General features: G+C 50.0%; 1 protein-coding gene across 2 annotated transcripts in view; it reads right to left on the reverse strand.

Moving 5' to 3' along the window:
• TSPAN14 (tetraspanin 14) overlaps positions 1-21,414 on the reverse strand; it is a 55,847-nt gene that overhangs the window by 10,047 nt on the left and 24,386 nt on the right. For both annotated transcript variants that reach the window (XM_059900241.1, XM_059900240.1), the window contains exons 2-4: positions 18,946-19,043; positions 1,941-1,991; positions 20-166 (exon numbers count right to left, since the gene is read on the reverse strand). In XM_059900241.1, the coding sequence (XP_059756224.1) occupies positions 20-166; positions 1,941-1,991; positions 18,946-19,026 (279 nt within the window). In that variant the 5' untranslated portion in view covers positions 19,027-19,043. The remainder of the gene's footprint in view (positions 1-19; positions 167-1,940; positions 1,992-18,945; positions 19,044-21,414) is intronic.

Genomic DNA, 21,414 nt, shown 5'->3' on the forward strand with positions numbered 1-21,414 from the left:
CGTGTCTGGGGCCACTCACAAAGTTGAGCAGGCAGATGTTCTCCCGCAGGGCCCCCACACAGCCAGCGAAACCCAGCGTGAACATCACCACGCCCACCATCAGCACCAGAACCACAGGGTCAACGCCATGCATCCGGGTCACTTTGGTGAGGTCGGACAGCACCCCCTGAAAGAGGCAGAGAAAGCAGGGTAACATCAGCTTCAAAGAGAGTCGAGGGTGCCCTGGGGGGGCTGTGTCCGGACCGAAATGAGGACAGGAACCTGCCTTCCAAGGCTCAGTCTTGTCATTAAAAGCCACGGCACGGCACGGCCCCTCCCCACCTGCCCCCTTAGAGGCCCCTCTGCCCAGTAGATCTTTGCCTACGTCAGCCCCCAGCCGCTCTCCCGTTCCCGGTCTCCATCTAGGCTGTGACCGCCTCCCAGGCAGACCCCACACTTCTTTTGTAGCCTGCAGGGTACTGACGCCAGGCCTGGGGTGGAAGAGGCCCTGAGGGGCCCTGTGGTCCGTGGTCAAGGCACCCCAGGGCCCTGGCCTCTGGCCATCTGGTGGCTGACTTTGCATTCAATTCATGGAGCACCCCACTATCCTGAGATGAAAACAGCTTCAACATGAACACGCTTGTGAACAGCACACCCGCCAAGGACAGGCGAAGGCTGCGCCGTCCACTAACTTTTTGTGATGATGCAGATGTTCTACACCTGCACTGTTCACAATGCTAGCCACTGGTCACATGTGCTCTCGAGCACTTGAAATGTGGCCTGGTGGAACTAAAGAACTGAATTTTAATTTGTATTTCATTTTAATTAATTTAGATATAATTAGTCACATCTGGCTAATGGCAACTGAAATGGACAGAGCAGTTCTACAGGATTCAAAGGAGGATGGAGAAAAGAGCAGCCGGACCAGGCACCCAGCTAGAATCAGGGAGCCAGGGTAGCCAGGCCTAGGCTCAGGGATCCGTTGGCTGAGATGCCGCTGTTCCAGAGGCGGTCACACGGTGGCACTACGAGTCATGGTTTGCACCAGTTTCTTGGTCACTAGGGCAAAGTGACATTGCTCTACAAGCTCTTAAAGGGGCCCAAACCCAAAGGCAGACCTTATCCAGTTCCTAAGGCCGTGGCAAGAAAGCCCACAGACCTAAGCGCTCCTGTCTCCTCCTCCTGAAAGCAGAAAGAGATTCCACTGAAGGAACAGAGGGCCCTGGGCCTGAGACTCAAGAGGAAGCTTTAGCTCCCACTGTTTCCAGCCTGGTCTCTCGACTTCCCCAGCGCCCACCTACCTGCAGAGCAAAATGTGGCACCAAAGCTCCACCCTGCCCACACCTGGTCTAGTCCCCTCCTTGGAGTTCCATCTGCCCCTTGTCCTTCTGGACAGTAAGAGCCTGGTCTTCTCTCCTCCCCTCTCCTCCACAGGTTGTGCAAGGAGATTCAAAGGTGCCTACAGGGCGCCCAGGGGGCACATCCCAGAGCCCTGATCCCTGACTCAGGGGTCCTTCCCATGAATGAGAACAAGAGCTTCAGGAATCAACACAACTGTGTTCAGGGTCCTGCTGGCTCCCAGAGGCACAGACAGGGTTCATTCCAGAAGGTAGCCCCAGGCCTGCCCTGGACACAGCTGGAGACATGCCCCAGGGTGACTCAGGGCTTCTGGGAACAGGAGAGAGGGCTCCCCACACTCATAAGGCTCAAAATCCCAACCAACCCAACCTTGACCTCTAGCAGCGACCCTACCACGGGGAAGCAGGGCCAGCAGCAGGACCCCAGGAGTTTTCATCATAAGTTCAGTGACTTCCAAGAGCCAGCTCTGTAAAGATTAATGACTACAAACCATTACCCTGCACAGGAGAGACTCGTCAGGGAGAAGTTTGGAGGAAGGGACATTTAAAGCTGAACAAACCTGGCGGACTGATGCTCAGGGTCCTAGTGACAGTCACACCCACCTTTTCGCTCCACGCCCATAGTCCGACACCGAGGAAGACAACTCCAGCCAGCTGAGCAGGCGCAGGGGGAAGAGAGAGAGAGAGAAAGTTAGGTCAGAAACCAGCTCCACGCACATGCTTCTCAGAGGAGGGACCACACTGCTAGTCAGGGGGTGTTCCTGGCTCGTGTCCAGGCTGGGCAGAGCAAGGGCAAGGCGGCCCCCTTGGCCCCTGCAGATGACAGGGACTCTACACCAGAACAATAGGACGGTGAGGCTCTTCAGATAACCCACACCTATCTTCCCTGACCATTGGGACAAACTCCTTCAACCCCAGCTGGCCCCATGCTCTGGAGAGCAGAGACAAAGATCTCGGAGCAGACTCTGTCCAGGAGAGACTATGGAGTTAGAGACATCAGGCCACGCCCCATTTCTTCCCCATTCCACAAGCCCCCTACTCATTTTCAATGCACTATCTGGTGTGTAAGAAGACATCACCCTTTATGATGGCTGCCCCAGGAGCCTTCACGGGCTCCCAGTGCAGGTGAAGCCCTGCATAGGACAGAGCACCCCCTGTGCCGCCCGCCTCGGGCCTCCAGCCCCGGAGACAGACTCCAAGCACAGACAAGCAGCCGCCCAGGCCATCTGCTGGCCGGGCTCAGGCTCCTCACCGTGGTACCTACACTCTGCACTGCAGGGCGTGCCTGTGCTCAGGAAATGCCTGGTTATGTTACCGAATTACAGGAAGCCTGCACCAAGCCAAGTGCTCACCCCAAAAAGCAGTGCCCCCCAAACCTGACCTCCTACCCACAGGAACCCAGCGGGGCTAAGGTGCCTCACGTGCACCATGACAAAAAGGGACCCCCAAATACACGCCACAGACTCCTACACCAGGGAGGATCGTTCCACAGAAAACAAACACCACGTGGCCTCTACAAATTAAGCAGCCCCCTATTTTTCTGCTTAACTGCTTTATACTCTGCTGGCATTTTGCTGCCATTTATCAGGACCTGACGGTAAACAACAGGGCAAGGTTCTCTGTGACTGCAACTTTCCCAAGTGTATTCTCCAGCTTTAGGATACTCCTGTCTACTTCAGTGCAAGCCCTAGGAGGCTGGACTCAGAAGAAGGGCCTTCAGAGAAAGCCCCGGAGTTCCCAACCTCCTCTGGGTCACAGGCCACTTTCAGAAAATGTGCACATGCCCAATATTTTGGAGGGAATTTCAGAGGGTTCTCAGACTCCTTACTGCTGGTTCCCACAGCAGTCTGTGGACCCCAAGTGAAGGAGTCCTGCCAAGACCTGATCCCCCCACCTAACAAAGCAGCACGCGAGCCGAGAGGGCCAGGACCAAAACTCTGAAACCGAGTCCCTCTGAAACAGAGTTCCTCTGAAACAGAGTTCCCTGACAAGTTGATGATCCATAACTTTATTCCCTTTCTCGTCCCGCCCCTGCTTCCCTCAAGATTGAGGAATATCAAAGAAAAAGGGGGACTGAAACCGAGCAGGACCCTGAAGGGCCTTCTTGGGTACGAGCCCCTCTGTGCCCGCTGCTTCTTGTTGGTCTCCCTTCCCCCCCTCCCCCCATTCCAAAGAGCAGACTCAAGCAGCTACTGATTAGAACAGAGTCACAGGACTCCTGGTTCCTCCAGAAGGGATTTAGATAACAATACTACGCTATCTTTGAGCTGTTCTGCAGAAACTAAGACTACCACCCCCAACCCTGTGGAGGATGGTGATTACCCGCTGACCTGAAGAGGTACGTGGACCCCAGACTGGCTGGAACCGGAAGGCAGATGATTCAGATTCCCGAACCATCTCCCTGTTACATCACCACTAACCAAGCAGAAGAAAGTCCACAAGTTAATCATATACCCTGCGACTCTCACCCCTAACGTTTCCTTTAAAAACCCTTGCCTGAAAGCCATCGGGGAGTTTGGGTCTTTTGAGCACGAGCTGCCCGTTCTCCTTGCTGGGCACTCTGTGATAAACCTTGTACTTCCCTTCACCACAACCTGGTAGCAAAAGGATTGGCTTTGCTGCAAGACGGGCGAGCAAACCCAAGTTCAGTTCAGTAACAATCCCAAGCAGTAAGTGAGAAGGCCCAGATCCCAAGTCTCTGTTTAGCTCATTCATTTACTCACTCACTCATTCATTCAACAGGCATTGAGTAAGTGCCAGGCACCATCTCAAGCACTGGAGACAGCACTGCGCCACGTGGGCAAAGATCCCTCTGCTGCCGGAACTTAGGCTCTGTGGAGCCGACACGCGGTCCTTTCCACCACATTGTGCTGATTTCCCACTTTTCCATCCTCCCATTGGATTAACCAGTTGATGAAGAGGGCTTCGTTTTCCTTGATGGGGTACACGACCACTTCCCTTCCCTTCCCGGGTGTCTGACACTGCACGGTAAGCAAGCCTGAAGGTGACCAGTCACTATCTGCCGAATCCCCGCAGGCCTCTCTCCCCACCATTCCTCAAGGTCTCCAATGACTCACTTCCCTCTTGCCAAGCGGGGGGCGTGGGGGGGGGGTCAAGTCTTTTGCCTCAGCTTACCTGATCTCACCCAACACAGCTGGTCATTCCCTCTGTCACTGAGGCACTCAGCTTTGGGGACACCAAGTGTACACACACAACTGTCTTCCACCCTCCCTGTCGTTCCTTCTCAGTCTCCTTTGTGGGTTTGTCCTCATCTTTCAGAGCCCTCTAAATGCTGGAGAACCTCACTGCTCAGTCCTGGACCCCTGCCCTCCCCTGAGCCCTCTAGATGATCTCATAACTAACATGGCTGACTCACAAATCCTAACCTCCAGCCATAGCTGCTCCCGAGTCAAACACCCCAACGTCTACTTGACTTGTCCACTGAATATGACTAGTAACATTTCAATCTTCACGTGCCCCCAAATGGAGCCGTGGCCTCCCAACCCCGGAGCAGCTCCTCCCCACCTCTCCCCTTCTCACTAAATGGCACCACTGACCATCTACTCGTTTAAGACAGAAAACCTAGACCTCAGGCTTGACAGCTCTCTCCCTCCAACTCCACATTCAACCTATCAGGACCCCTCTGTTAGTCCTACCTTCAAAATACATAGCATACCCTCTCTGCTCCCACGTGTCCATGCTTCATCCCTGCAGGGGCCTCCCCACCGTCTCCCCACAGGTCCCCAAGCAACTAGAACAATCTTTTAAAAATATGTCTAGATCACTCCCCTCTTCAAAATGCTCTGATGACTTCCTTTCACACTTAGAATAAAATTCAAACTCCTTGCCGTAGACCACAAGAACGTGGGCAGCCACGCTGTGGCGTGCATTTCCAACACCATCTCCGACCCGGCTCCCCGGTCCCAATCCCCTTCTCTGGGCCACCCTGGTATTGTTACTGTTTCTTGAACTCACCAAACTCATCCCTGCCTCAGAGCCTTGACTAGATCCCTCAGCCTAGAATGTTCCTCCTCCATATCCCTTCCTGGCTTCCTCCCTCATTCCATTCAGGTCTCTTCAAATTTCTCCTCCTCAAACACATCTCCCTTTGCCATGCCACTGCTCCCCATCCATCACTCCTGATCTCCTTCCCCGCTAGATCTTCTTCATGGCACATATCCTAGACCACATGAGCTGTTTGTCTGTCTACTGTGGCTCCCCTCCACTTAAGCCCTCTGAGGGCAGAGATGTTTTCTATTTTGTTCAGGGTTGCCTAACCATTTTCCATGACAACCCACCCACCACCCGGTGCCACGAGGGACAGTGAGGAAGGTCTGTCTGCCCCTCGGAAACCCTTCGCCGAATACGGTCAGCTTGAGACACCAGCTCCCTACCACCGCAACCCAGTTCTCCTTCTCTCACAACAACGGGGCTCTAAGAATGAGAGCTTGTGTTTTTTTCCATTCTGTTTTACAGGAAGAACTAAAGTTAACTTTGCACCAGAAAGACAGGAACCGGGGGGGCAGGGACCCATGTCAGATCATGGGTTCAGTGAACAGTGGTCCAAGGCAGGACCTTCAGGGACCAACAGTTGTTATAGAGACAAGGAGACTGAGGGAGAACCAAACAGGGGAAGTGACCTGTCTGGGAGCTCACACGACAGCCCCCTGAATGAGCCAGGACTCTGGCCAGCTTCGCCTGGCTCCCCGTGGAGCCCCTTCCCTGGACCTCCCTGGGACAGATGGTCTATGGAGCTGGGCTGTCCTCCTGGCTGCCAACCATCTGGGAGTGACAGTTCAGGTGCCTTCCAGCCTCAGAGTAACCTCCTTTGTCTCTCTTCTATGACCTGATTAAATTCCTTCCCAAAGAATGGAGCCCAACTCCCGCCAAGCCCAAAGGGAGGCCAGCCTTGGACCATCAGGTGCATACCCTGCGGTGGTCACCAGGGCAAGTAGCACCACCCTTTCCTGAGTGCCAGGTGCTGCATTAAACACAATACACCTAAAGAGGCCCTCCACACCCCATAACACTGGTACTATTACCCCCATTTTTCAAATGGGAAAGTTCCAATGTAAAACGATTTGGTTATTTGCCCAAAGTCACACAGCTAGCTGGTGGCGAAGTCAAGAAACAAACCTGCATGTCTCTGTCCTGACATCATGTTATCTCATTGCCCACAGGGCAGCCACCCAAGGCAGGAAGAGCGGGCACCAGCCTGTGCCCTCCACCGCAAGGGGCAGTCACAGCGCCCGGCGGCGTGGGAGTCCGCAGAAGGGGCTTCTAAGCTGTGCAACCCTAAAGCCAACGTCCCACATCATCAGGTGGGGAGGATCACTCTGTGTCCAGTCAGGCCCTCTTTGGGGGTCACTGTGAAGATTCAGTGGTGACCTCTCCACCTTAGGCAAAGGCCCCTGTGAAAGAAGGTGAGAGGTCTCCTGGGGGGCATTCTGGGCTGGTCCAGCCCTGCCTTGTTCTGGAAGCCACACAGGGTCCACTCACCAAGTGGGCAAGCCTTTACCCAGCAGGTTCCAGACACAACGGAAGTGTAGACATCTAGCCAGGCCCTGCTGGACTGGAGGAGGATTTCAGCACCAAGCAGGTCAAAAGCAGCCCCTCATCACCCACAATTTAGTGGGCTTGGTCTCCTGTAAGATTTCAGTTCAGTGCGTGTGAAAGCACTCAGGCAATTCTTGCAGGCTCCAGAGGACTTTCCTCCACAAGCTCAAGACAAACCACCAGCAGCCACGAAACGCTTTCAGGCCATGCCCTGATTCTTGCAGACTCCCCTGGCTGAGGAAGGGTGACATGCACAGAGCCCCTGCCCCTGGGCCACCAGAGGGAGCCTCAGAAAAAAAACAAGAAGGAAACCCAAGAGTAAGCACCGAAACCCGAGGGAGTCCAGGGCAGCACTGAAAAAACAGCATGGGTCAGCTGGCCCTGGTTCCGGCTCCACCCTGCAACAAGTGACAGGACTTGTGCGAGTCCAGAAATTTCTCTGAGCCTGTTTTTCTTTGCAAAATGGGGATGACCCTTCCTGGGTCATAGGAGGGTTGTAGGAATTCAAAGAAGTATCCGGAGTGATGTGCTTACCCTGGAGCACTGAGCGAGCCCCGCCCTGACATGGAGGCAGAACAGAGGCCGGGGGACCCTCAAGACGCCATCAGCATTTGCTGCATTGAAAGCACTCTGCGCACCATCCCCCAACGAATCGCAGCTCTGTCCTGAGACAAGGTCCTCCTTTCCAGAGGCATCTGTTTTATTGGGCTTCTGGAGACAAGAGTGAAGCAGAGTTTAAGGAAACAGATGCCTTCTGGAGGTTTCTCAAGTGAGGTGGGGAAAGGATGATGGAAAGAAAACAGGGCAGGGAGTGGAAGAAGATAGAACTGTCTCAGCTCTGTTCCCAACTCACCCTGTGGCTTTGAGCAAGCCATCCCTCTCTTGGACTTCAGTTTGCCAACCTGCAAAACTGAATAGATGGAGACCAATGATCTCCAAGGGCCTCTGCACCTCCCACTGCCTAAGCTCTGCCACCATAAATCATGCCAGGTGGAAACCCAACAGTCCTGGCATTCACTCTCCAGAACTGGAAATCCGGAGTCCAGACCTGGGGAGTCCAGGGAACACCAGAGATGCTTGTGGTCACTTGAAAGGACACCAGAGGGCACAGACCCCAGACCCAACCTGGCCCTGAGAGCCAGTGCACTGAGGGGGGAGTCCCAGGACATCTGTCAGGATCAGGAGGCCTTGCCCCTCCAGATTGCGATCACTCTGGACCCTAAACAGAGCATAAAAGGAATGCCTCTTTCTAAACAGTCCCACATTAAAAAAAAGCTTAAACCAAGCCAGTTCTTTGTGGGAGTTTGGAAGTTCTGGGAGCTGGAAGGGACGCTAAAGCCCAGCTTCTTATCCCGGAGGGAAATGGGCCCAGGGCAGGATGGTGCCTTGCTCAGGGTCACACAGCTATCACACACCAGCTTTTCCTCCTGCCGGAAGGGTGGTTCTGAAAACCAGAAGCACATGTGCCCTTCCCGCAGAGCCAGTGAACTCCTGAGAGTGGCCCAACGAGGAGGTGGGGAGGACTACCCACAGGGCTCTGGGGCAGCTTCCACAGAATCTCTGTGCTCCCTGATAACAGGGAGCTCACGCCCACCACACCCTGCCCAGGAATCTGACTGTATCAGCCTTTGAAAGAAAGGAAGGCAGGGAGGCAGAGTTCTCCAAGGGAGGTTACAGGCAGCGCCCCAGGCAATGGAGAGGAGGAACCCCCACCCCAGCCTCACCCCACCCCAGCCCCTGCCATCGCTGGCACAGTTCAGTGATTAACAGTGAGTAGAGAACAAGACACTAAGCTAGGGGTCGACAGTTCCGTAAGCCAGATAGTGTTTTCAGCTTTGCCTGCCGGAAGGTCTCTGTTTCAACTACTCCACTCTGCTGTTACAGCAGGAAAGCAGCCACAGATAATATGTAAACGAACGGACAGGAGTGTGTTCCAGTAAAGTTGTACGTGCAAAAACAGGCAGACAGCCAGGTTTGGCCTGCGAGCCGTAGTCTGCCAAGTCCTGCACTAAACTATCACACTGAAACCATCTGGACCTAGACAGGATTTCCTTCAGCTCACCACAAGAGCCCCAGGACATCCCTATAATTCGGGTCTCCAACCCTGGTAGGTTTTTATATTACTTCAACAGGCCTTAATAGCCTAAAACTGCAAATAACCCAAATGATATATTCCCACAATGGAATATCCCACAACAATAAGAATCAACGATCTACAATTACATACCACAGCATGAATGAATCTCACATACAAGATTTAACAAAAGATGTCAGACTCAAAAGATGTCCCTCCAAAATTCATATCTTGAAGCCCTAACCCCCAGTGTGATGGTATTTGGAGGCGGGGAGGTATGTAGGGTTACATGAGGTCATGAGGGTAGAGCCTCCATGATTAGAGGAAGAGAGACCAGAGCTTGGGTTCTCTCTCTCTGCCACATGAGAAAACAGCAGGGGGGGCTTCCCTGGTGGCGCAGTGGTTGAGCGTCTGCCTGCCAATGCAGGGGACGCGGGTTTGAGTCCTGGTCTGGGAAGATCCCACATGCCGCGGAGCAACTGGGCCCGTGAGCCACAACTACTGAGCCTGCGCATCTGGAGCCTGTGCTCCGCAACAAGAGAGGCCGCGATAGTGAGAGGCCCACGCACCGCGATGAAGAGTGGCCCCCGCTTGCCGCAACTAGAGAAAGCCCTTACACAGAAACGAAGACCCAACACAGCTAAAATAAATAAATAAATAAATAATAAAAATAATAAGGAATTCCTTAAAAAAAAAAAAAAAAAAAAAAAAGAAAACAGCAGGAAGGCAGCCATGTGCAGGCCAGGAAGAGAGCCCACACCAGAACCTGACCATGCTGGCAAACTGATTTCAAACTTCCAGCCTCCAGAAATGAGAGAAAATAAATTTCTCTTGTTTAAACCAAACAGCCTGTGATATGTTGTTATGGCAGCCCAAGCTGACCAAGATAGGAAGAATACTCGGGCAGAAAAATTAGATCTAGCATCCAATCAAAAGTTACTAGATAGGCAAGAGGGAAAATAAAAACATGACCTATAACAAGGAAAGAAATTCAGTAGCTAGAAGAAGACACAGAAATGAGAGAGAAGATGGAATCAGCAAAGACTTTAAAATAGATATTGTAAATATGCTCAAAGATTTAAAGGAAAATAAACATAATGAAGAGACAAATAGAAAGTATAAAAAAGATCCAAATAGAACTATTAGAAATAGAAAATACAACATTAGAAATGAAGAATCACTAAATGGGTTTAACCGCCAATTAGGCACTATAGAAGATGAGTGAACTTAAAGAAAAAGCAATAGGAACCTTCTAAACTAAATGGTAGATGGGGGTTAAAAAAAACCACAACTGAGCAGCACCTCAGTGACCTGTGGGACAACAAGGAGTCCAAGGGAGGGAGGGTGTACGTTTGAAGAAATAATGATGGGAGTAATCACATATTTGGTGAAAAATACAAACCCACAAATCCAAAAAACGCAATGAACTTCAAACAGAACACAAAGAAAACACACCAGCACATATCATGATAAAATTGCTGAAATCCAGTGACAAAGAGAAAATCCTGAAGTAAGCCAGAGAGGGAAAGAAAAGACACATTATATAAACAGTATGCATATACAAGACATTTAACTAAATGCAATGAAAACATATCAAAATGTGTAGCATGCAGAAAATGCAGAGCATCAAATATAGGCATACCTTGGATGTACTTGGGTTTGGTTCCAGACCACCGCAATAAAGCAAGTCACACTAATTGTTTGGTTTCCCAGTGCATAGGAAGATTATGCTTACACTATACTGTAGTCTATTAAGTGTGCAATAGCATTATGTCTAAGAAAACAATGTACGTACCTTAATTTAAAAATACTTTACTGCTAAAAAACGCTAACCATCATCTGAGCCTTCAGTGAGTCATAGATCTTTTTACAACAGTAACATCAAAGGTCACTAATCACAGATCCCATAACAAACACAATAATAATGAAAAAGTTTCAAACAGTCTAAGGATTGCCAAAATGTGACAGAGACACAAAGTCAGCCAATGCTGCTGGAAAAATGGTGCCAATAGACTTGCTCAACGCAGGGTTGCCACAAACTTTCAATTTGTTAAAAATGCAGTGTCTGGGAAGCACAATAAAATGAGGTATGCCTGTACTTATACTATAGGAAGGAAGAAAGATCTAAAATCAATGACCTAATCTTCTGCCTTAAGAAGCCAGACAAAGAACAAAATAATCCCAAAATAAGTAGAAGAGAGAAAATAATAAAAAGAGCAGAAATCAGCGCAATAGACTGGAGATGGATGGTGGTGATGGTTGCACAACAGTGTGAATGCACTTAATGCCACTGAACTGGGCACTTAAAAATAGTTATAATTCTAAGTTTTGTTATGTATGTTTTACCACAATTTTTAAATATAAAAACATGATTTTTGAAAAACTTTTAAAGAAATTAATAAAATAAAAGCAGAAAAACAACAGAGAAACATCACCTAAACTAAAGGAAGTCAGAGCAGAGAGTGAAATCTAATTTATAGTGACAGGAGGCAAATCAGTGGTTCCCAGAGGAAGGGTGGGGAGGGAGTGACTACAGAAGGGCGCAAGGACAGTTTCTAGAGGGATAGAAACGTTTCACATCTTCATTGTGGCGATCATGATCAGAGGGGAAGGAAGATACAGCTGCCAGCTCAGCACACTGAACACTTGAAATGGGTACAGGTTCATCCTTCCTTCCTTCCCCCTTCCTTCCTTCCTTCCTCCCTCCCTCCCTCACTCCCTCCCTTCCTTCCTTCCTTCCTCCCTCCCTCCCTCACTCCCTCCCTTCCTTCCTTCTTTCTATGTATGTATGTATCAATATGTATATTAGAAGTGGATTTATTTATAGAGATACACATTCCATAGTCAGAATGCAGTCGGTCTCAAAAGGTGAAAATGGCCTTGGGAGAAATACACTCCACAGACCCCCCAGAGTGTGGGCCATCTCAGAAGGCGAGAGCCCTATTCTATTTAATCTACACTTCAATAGAAGTGATTTTTTTTTTAATTTATTTGGCTGGGTCGGGTCTTAGTTGTGTCACATGGGGTCTTTTCGTTGCAGTGCGCGGGCTTCTCCCTAGTTGTGGTGTGCCAGCTCCAGAGCGCACGGGCTCAGTAGTGGCAGTGCGTGGACTTGGTTGCCCTGCGGCATGTGGGATCTTAGTTCCCTGACCAGGGATTGAACCCATGTTCCCTGCACCGGAAGGCGGATTCTTAACCACTGGACCACCAGGAAAGTCCCTAGAAGTGATTTTTTAAAAAGCATTTCTAGGAAAAAAAAAAAAAAAAAAGGTACAAACAAGATGGGAGTAGGGTACTCCCCCATAGATGACAAATCACCCCAGCAGACTGCGCCACACTGACTATTTACTGGCCAAGGAAGCAGAGTCATACACACCACCAGTTACTTAGACCTGACGCCACCCTATGAGTGTGTAATAATCATATGTCCTGGGGAATAATCACAGTGTACCATACTGCCCAGCCTCGCAAATCCCTCCTGGTGGTCCCAGCCGCAGATGCGCCTGAGCCAGTGAGATCAGGAGCTGAGGCCCTAAACGGATCAGTAACTCCTAGTTCTAGCGGAGTCTCTAATTAAGCAATCCTCGCCCTCTGTCTTGGCAAGACAAAATGTGGAAAAATATACAAACACACACCCCTATGAGCCAAAAGATAAGGCAGTCTATTTCCTATGAGTTGGGGCAGCCCTTCTGGAGAATATGACTATATAAATGTCAGGCCGGTCAAAACGATGGACACACCTTCTGACCCATTTACTCTCACTCCTGGGAATCTATCCCAGCAAATAATTTCTCCCCTTTCCCCAAAGGGAAGAATCTGTGTTACAAAAGCTAATCACTGCTCCTTATCTAGGATAGTAGAAAAATTGGAAACAACCTAAATGTCCAATATAGGAATTTCCAAAAATACAATCAGGAAGACTATGCGGCAACCTGGAATGTTCTACACTAGGTGATGCTGATACGAAAACGCAGACTTCAAGATCACGTGGATACTCTCACCAAGATGTGAAACTATGTGTGACTGCAGACAGGAAAATGGAGCCTGAAGGAGGGAACACAGTCAAGTTAGGATGCCTTGTGTAGTCTTCTAGAATTTCCATGCAGTTACAAAAGTTTAGTAAATAAAACTGGAAGGGAAAAAAGGTACCACCTCTCAGCAGTGAAAGTGAAATAGTCTACACATGTTATTAAAACACTAGACTTTCCCTTTCTGACTGCACTGAATTACCAAGAAATGGAAGCAGAGAAACCATCTGCACTCAGACCTAGGGATCAGGCCTTGGGGTCTGATATCACATGGACAGAGTTCAGCTCAAATAAGGGCAATTCTCTAACGGTTAGAATGATCCAGAGTCAACAGCCCATTGTAGGGCCAGACAAAGAGAGTTAAGACCATCCACCCACAAAAATGCCACAAACGGGAGCAAAGGCAGGGAGCTGCCGTTAGGTCCTTCCGCATCGGACTGGCTTTGCCTCTCTTGGGAAGGGTTAGGGTTAGGGACTGTCTTGGTTTGCCTGGGGCAGTCCTGGGGCACATCTGTTGTTCCGGCAAAATTCTTAATAACCTCTCTTTCATTCTTAAAAGTTTCCCAACTTGGAGCACAAATTACATGCTCACCCTACTCGTGGGAGCATCTGTTACCTCGGAGGAAGGGGCCTCAAGCCACGTTGGTCACTGAGCACAAATGTCCATGTTTCTCACCCAGAAACAGGCTGCACATCAGGGTCAGAAATGAATTCCCGCATTTTACAAGCAGGGAAGCTGTGGCTCAGACCTGCCCTTGTCACTGAGAAGGTCCACAGCAGGGGGGGCTCTCTGTCGTCTGTGCCTACAAGCAGCCTCCGTTTTTCACTTTTATTCCACCTCTGAAATAGATCCAGGCAAGGGCTTTATCAGGATCTTTGCAGATTAAACTCAGTGTCTGTGGTGGGAGTTGCAGGCATCATTGGAATCATCCCTCGAGAGGATTCACTCAGCAAAACCAGGGAAGCTCAAATTCTCTGTGGAATCAGGTGGGGTGAGAATGAACAAAGACAAAGGCTGTAAGCCCGTCCCAGCTTCCTTTCCTCTGCAAGTCAAAATGAGATTTTTTAAAGAATTTTAATCATAGTAAAGTACACATAATATAAAACTTACCATCTTAACCATTTTTAAGTGTACGGCTCAGTGGCATTAAGTACATTCACAGTATTGTGAAACCATCACCACCGTCCACAGAACTCTTTCCATCTTGCAGAACTGATGCTCTGTCCCCATTAAACAGTAACTTCCCATTTTCCCCTCCCCCCAGCCCCTAGTACCCACCATTCTACTTTGTGTCTCTGAAGCAGACTACTCTATGTACCTCATATAAGTGGAATCATAGAGTATTTGTCCTTTTGTGTTTGGTTTATTTCACTCAGCATAACGTCCTCAAGATTCACCCATGTTGTAGTATGTGTAGGAACTTCCTTCATTTTTAAGGCTGAATAATGTTCCATGGCCTGTATAGACCACTTTTTGTTTATCCATTCATCCTTCAGTAGACACAGGGGTTGCTTCTAGCTCTCAGCTATTATGAATAACGCTGCTATGAACAAGGGTGTGCAAATATCTCTTCAAGATCCTGCTTTCAATTCTTCTAGGTATATGCCCAGAGGAGAACTGCTGCATCATATGGTAATTCTATTTTTTACTTTTTGAGGAACCGCCATACTTTTTTCATAGCAGCTGCACCATTATACGTTCTCACGAACAGTGCACAAGGATTCCAGTTTCTCCACATCCTCACCAACATTTGTTATTTTTCTGGTTTTTAATAATACCCATTCTAATGGGTGAGAGTGATATCTCATTGTGGTTTTGATATGCATTTTCCTATGTCAAAGCGAGATTTTGCCCTAGAAACAGGTCTAACACATCCAAGGAATGATTATAATTTTAAAAACCGGGCTCCCCTGGTGGCACAGTGGTTAAGAATCCGCCTGCCAATGCAGGGGACACAGGTTCGAGCCCTGGTCCGGGAAGATCCCACATGCCGCAGAGCAACTAATGTCCGTGTGCCACAACTACTGAGCCTGCGCTCTAAGAGCCCGTGAGCCGTAACTACTGAAGCCCGCGTGCCACAACTACTGAAGCCTGCGCACCTAGAGCCCGTGCTCCACAACAAGAGAAGCCACTGCAATGAGAAGCCCGCGCACCACAACAAAGAGTAGCCCCCGCTCGTGGCAAGTAGAGAAAGTCCAGCGCAGCAATGAAGACCCAACGCAGCCAAAAATAAATAAATAAATAAATAAATTTATAAAAAGAGAGAAGCCACCGCAATGAGAAGCCTGCACACCGCAACGAAGAGCAGCCCCTGCTCGCCGCAACTAGAGAAAGCCCACACACAGCAACGAAGACCCAACACAGCCAAAACTAAAATAAATTTTAAAATAATAATAATAATAATAATTTTTTAAAACCAAGAAAGGGTAAAAAGTGCTAGTGTCCTCAAAATGCTGTGGTGGCAGCATTTTCCTGACATCCCTGTGATAAGATCCCCATGAAGCCCAGCTCCATGTTCACCCAGTAAAACATGCAGTTCAGAACAGACACAAACACTGCGGGCATCCACATCTCTCGCCTCAACCAAGTATTAATGGTCCCTTGGAAAAATCTCAGCCTTGAAGTTGGAAGGAGACAGCTTAAAAAACAAAAAAAAAAACAAAAAACGGTTAGAGTGCTACAGGTGTTTGCTATAAAGAACGTTACCGTGAAAATAATTCTGGACGGGGCAAACTGTTAAATAAAACCTCTGCTTGTTCCAGCACCTGGAATCGGTCAAAGAATCAACAGGATGCTTCTGCGTATTCAGACCTGCCTCCGGAGCCCAAGTCCACCATCAAGGCTGTCATCCTTCTTGCTCCACTTGCTCACTGTTCATTCATCGAAACCAAACAAAAACTCTCTGCAAAATGATCCATCTGTGCTTTGCTTCAAAATAATCCAAGGTGGGGGAAGATATAAATTAAACATGATAGGCTGAGTTGGTAACTTTTGAAGCTAGCTGATGGGAACATGGCAGCGGGGAGTGGGGGGTTCATTATATTCCTCTAGTTTCGTATTTTCTCCATTTAAAAAAGAAAAGTTCTCTGAGGAGGTAAGGGCTTGGCACATCATCTTATTCATTTTCAGCAACCTTGTGAGGCAGGCAGCAGGCAGGTGAGAGCAGTATTTCACAAAGAAATCAGCTCAGGTGAGAGTCCAGACTGGCACCCAGGAACCCCCACTGCACCATGCACTTCCCTAAGGGCTCTGCGCCCCAATTCTCAAGCCTCATTCCACATTCCCAGCTCCTGTGCAGATGAAGACAGCAAATTTCCGCCTAGAACCCAGCAGGGAGGGGCCGGGCAGCCTCCCCCTCTCATTTTCCCAACAGAGCTCTTATGCCTCGTTTTCCTGACTGTTCCTGTTTGTCCTGTCCTGTTCTGCCCCAGTGCACACTAACTGAAAAATGATTAACTCTCGACCACAGACACTGCCAATTCTGCAAAACTCCGATAACGCTGTAGCCCCCTTCAATCACCAAGCAGACTTGCTACAATTCTGGATTCATGAACTCCGCTATGTGAATCTGGTGCTGCCAATGTATTATATTGGGCAAGTTAGTAAAGCTTCCCAAGAGCAAAGAATCTATCCTGAAGAGGCTCTGAAGAAACAGAGATTACCAGGGCCCTGGGCCACAGCAGCAGCAGGAGAGTTTCACTCCAGATGCAAAAATCAGGATGAGAGTCAGAGGTCGGGATATAAGGCCAAGCAAGCACGGCTGGCCAGCGGGCAAGGGGTACAACAGCTGGGTGGACAAAGTGTCTAAAGTGTCAAACCACCTGCCTAAGCCAGGTGGCCCTCAACTGTGCACCTGGCTGAGGGCTGGGGACTCCAGGTGAGGCCAGAAGGCTCTCCTCCAGACAGGGAGCAATGCAGGCCTGAGAGGCCACACATCTCAGGGACGGGGCAACCACAGTCCTCCCATTAGGAGGGGCCCACAGGGACCACCTCAAATGTCCAGCACTGCCCTACCTCAGGGGCAATAATGAGGCTGCTGGTGAAAGGTTGTCTGGGCACCAGAAAAGTCCTGCGGTGAATGGCCAAGCCACTGAATCCCACCCTACTTCTCCAGGACAGAAAACCCCCCAAACTTTGAGATAAATCATCAGGGGGTGATGCTGGAAAAACAAGGGTGAAAGGCTGAGAGATCTTGGTAAGTCGGCCTCGATGTCAAGAGTTCCAGTCCAAATAGGAAATGCCAAAATCCTCAGTAGAGGCAAATGTGGCATCATGACCACTTATCCTGTCCCTCCTTCTCCATCAGGCCCCACCCAGACACTAGCTGCAGACACTTGGATTAAATGAGGTTTTCAAACCCTCTGTGCACATGACCGTGCTCTCCTGCACAGAATCAATGTCTGCCTCCCCCTGGACCAATGCCACTGACATGCTCTGATATCTCCCTTAACCCCTTGACCATCTCCAGCCAGTACCCAATTTCTCTGCTCCTCTTTAAGGCAAGACTCCTTAAAAGAACTGTCATGAGTCACTGGTCTCCACTTCCTCATGTCCCACTGGCTCCTGGACCAACTCCAGGTGGGTTTCCATCCCCAGCAGTTCTGGTCAAGGTCATACCCTCCGCCTTGTCAAAGCCAATGTCAATTTTCTGTCTTCATCCTACCCCTCTCTACATGAAGGGCTTCCTCTCAAGGCTTCCACGACACAAAATCTCCTGGTCTTCCTTTTATCTCAGGCCACTCACTCACAGCCAACTTTGGAGAGGACTTTCCTCCTCAACCCCACCTCTAGCATCCCCGCCTCAATATTCAGACCCCTCCTCTCCTCAGTCAATACACTCTCCTTCGATGATCTGGTCACCTCTTCCTCTGATGGTGGCCAACACTTTCATCTCCAGGATGGCCACTGGTACAGGACACTGACATCTCCATGTGGCTGGCTAAGAGGCCATTCAAACCCTTCTGCCCCAAATGCCCATCTCAGAACATGGGACCACCATCCATGCCTTCACTCTGTAGAATCACTCCAAAATCAGATGACACCATCCAACTTATAACCTACCAAGAGTTACTGAAAGAAGTAGAATTCCAGCTACTTACTGGGAACCATACAGTCTTGCATGACCTGGCTTCTTCATGCCCGTGTCCTCACCTGTGCCCCCTGTGCCCTGTACTCACTCAGCTTCAGCCACATGGCCTTCTTTTTGCTTCTTGCACATGTCAAGTTCATTCCTGCCTCAGGACCTCTGTACATGCTGCTCTCCCTACCTGGAGCTTTCTTCCCAAGACCCCACATAGCTGTGTCTTCACTAGTACTCAGGTCTCAGCCTACAAGCCACCTCTCCTCAGAATGTGCTTCCCAACCACCCGGCCAAGCAGCTTCACCCGCCCTGCTCTGAGGCTCAGTAGGCTAATACCCCTTCTGATTGAACACCAGCACCACAAGGACAGGGTTTTACTCCCCTTGTCCACCCTTACCTCCCAGAGCCCAGGACAAGGCCTGGCCCACAGTCCAATGTGCACAAAGGACCCGGCAGCTGATGTCTCATTGGGGCATTCTTGGGGTGTGGGTGGAGGGAAACCGACACGCATCTGGGTCAGAGCCCCATCTTCCTGAACCCCCAAGGCTGGGGTAGGGCCCCTTAATCTGGTCTTCAATCGCCCTGGCCTTCCCCATCACAGCACTTGACGGTCTACTTTATAATTTATTGGGTTGGCCAAAAAGTTTGTTCTGGTTTTTCTGTTTTGAACGGAACTGGATTTTCCAGTTTTTTGAACAAACTTTTTGGTCAACCCAATACTTGTCACTGGTTTCATGAGGGCAGGACCCTGACCGTCAGCCACCTAACCCAGAGCCTCACGGGGGTCTGGCAAATCAAAAGAACATGAAAAAGCATGATTTACTAATTAAGGACTACGGCAGGGAACATGGCCGCTCTCATCCACTCACCCAGAAGACGATGTTGTAGCTGAAAAGGAGGTACTTGTACCAGCAGCTGACCTCGGCGTTGGAGTATCTATAATAGTGCATCTTCTGAGAAGCAGGATCTGTGGAGAGAGGAGGAGTGATAAGACAGCAGGTTCAGTTTCGAAACATCTCCCCAAAACCTGCTCCCCAAGGAAAGAGCAAAGGCAAGATACAGACTCAGGCTCCAGAAATCCCCAAATTGTCCCCTGTGCTCTTTAACTGGTCCAGGCGTGGGTTTACTATCAATGGCAGCTACAGGTTAGACAAAAATCAGGTGAAGTCAACTTTCCATAAACAGCCAAAAGAATAAGAGGAGAATTTTTGAAAGAATGGAGAATGGTGATTTTTAAAAAGTGTGTTCTAAATACCAGGACTTCTGCTGGGAACCTTCCCAAACATTATCTCATCACCTCTCCATTGGGTATTGATTTCCCCACTTCCTGATGGGGAAATAGGAGTTCAGGAAGGTCATGTGACTTGCCCAACAGCAAGACAAAAACAACAGGGCCCAGGATCTAAACCAAGGCGGGGGGGGGGTGGGTGGGGGTGGGTTGGGGGTTCCCCACAGTCCACATTCTTTCCACCCACGGCTACCTGGGGCAGAGCAACCAGGAGTCGAGGGAACCAAAGGAAGAAATGAGGGCTTGACCACTGAGAGCCGCGTTTGGGAAGAAGAGATGAAAGGGCAGGTCTGGACGTGACCTAACAGTGACCAGTCAGGAAAAGCCATATTCGTTCATCTAACATTTTCCGAGACAACCCCCCAAGCTCACCCTCCAAAGGTAAGGAAGGCAGAGTACCCTGGCCCGGGCAGAGAGACCCTGTGAGCCCACAGCAGCCAGCCTTCACGCCATTCCCCCCTCCTCTGCCTAACCTCCCACCTACCAGGACCACTGTTTTGGCCTCCTGGGGCTGCAGTAAAGCTTGGATTATAGAACACTGAACGGCACAGGGTGAAGGAGGGGCCACTCTTTTTTATCTGTGTCCACCCGCCAAAGCCTGCACAAACGAGGGTGCCCTCAAAGGGGAATGAATTCCGAGGGCCTGGCCCACCTTTACTATGTTCCTTTTTGAACCCCAGTGGCAACCTAGGTGAACCCTTAACTCCTCCATTATCCCCTGCTGTCAAACAGTGGCTGAATGGTGGGCAAGCAGGCAGGTGCCTGCCTCAAGCTGACCCCCAGGGTGGGATCTAAGGCTCACGGGGAATGCTCCCCCCCACCCGCTATTCGCCCCACTCCCCTGGGTGAGGAGAAGAACAAGATGTAACCCAGGGCTTAAGGCAAAAACAAACAAGGCTACTCTGACAGTGGGGAGACAAACCACCCACAACTGCCAGCAAGAGACCAGCTTCTGCGCCTCGCTGTGGAGCAACCACGGCAAAATCCCTCCCTGTAAGGTGGCCTCGGTGGCCTGGCCGTTGGTCTGTAGCGTTCTGAGAAAGCGTTGCCAAGCAGGGACATGAAAACCACATCCTTCTGGAAACGGGTGCTCTGACTGCTCCACCATCCTTCCCACAGAGCAGAACCAACAGGCAGAGCCTGGACACCACCATCCGCCGGCTCCCCTCCCTCCAGGAGCGATGGGAGCGCGGTCAAGGCCCAGCCGGGAGTGCCCAGCCTGCCTGGCCTCAAACCCAGCCAGGGAGGGGCAGTGACCCAGCAGCCCCACGCCCACTTCCCCATGCCACCAGCAGAGCAGCAATTCTACAAAACTCCCCTCCAAGAGTGCGTGCGAACACAGCCCCAGGTAGTGAGGGACAATACTGGACACAAGGACACACAGGAGGCCTGAACACAGCCTGGGCCACGCAGGGTGGCTGCAGGGAGAGGAAAAGGAGCTCTCAGGCAGAGATTCCTTCCTTCAGCAACATGACCTGACCTGGGCAAGCGTCTGCCTCTCGGGGCCTCAGCATCCTCAGCTAAAGTGGGGCCTTAACGACCGACTCCTAATGTCACTGGTGTAGAGGAGATCAGCCGGCAGCATAAAAATGACTTACTCTAAACACAGATTTCTGGAGATTCTGATAAGAAGGTCTGGGTTGGGGCCAAGAATCTCCAGTTTTGACCGATTCCCCAGGTGGTTCCTGCCATGCCTAATGGACGAGGTATCAGCTTGGGCACGGAAGGCTGTAGTCCCTCTGGGGATCTTGCAAAGGTGGAAGGACCTTGTCAGCTGTATTTGCAGCACAGAGACTGGGGAGTGCAGTAGTGATGGCTCCTGGTAAGCAATTAACTAAAAGTAACCAAAATTCACCCACTTGTGTTTCGCAGATTACAAAACCCCAAAGCACTGGTTTGTCTTCCTAGCTGCAGATGTGTGAATTAATCCACACAGGAAAAATTTTTTTAATCTAAAACTCAAGTAAGTTTAAGACAGAGAACAGCCAACTTGGCTGGAAATGACCTATGAGGCAGAAAAATGTTTAAGTGGTAGAAACCCTGTTCTTTT

This window comes from Balaenoptera ricei, chromosome 16 (genome assembly GCF_028023285.1).
Source record: "Balaenoptera ricei isolate mBalRic1 chromosome 16, mBalRic1.hap2, whole genome shotgun sequence".
Lineage (NCBI taxonomy): Eukaryota > Metazoa > Chordata > Mammalia > Artiodactyla > Balaenopteridae > Balaenoptera > Balaenoptera ricei.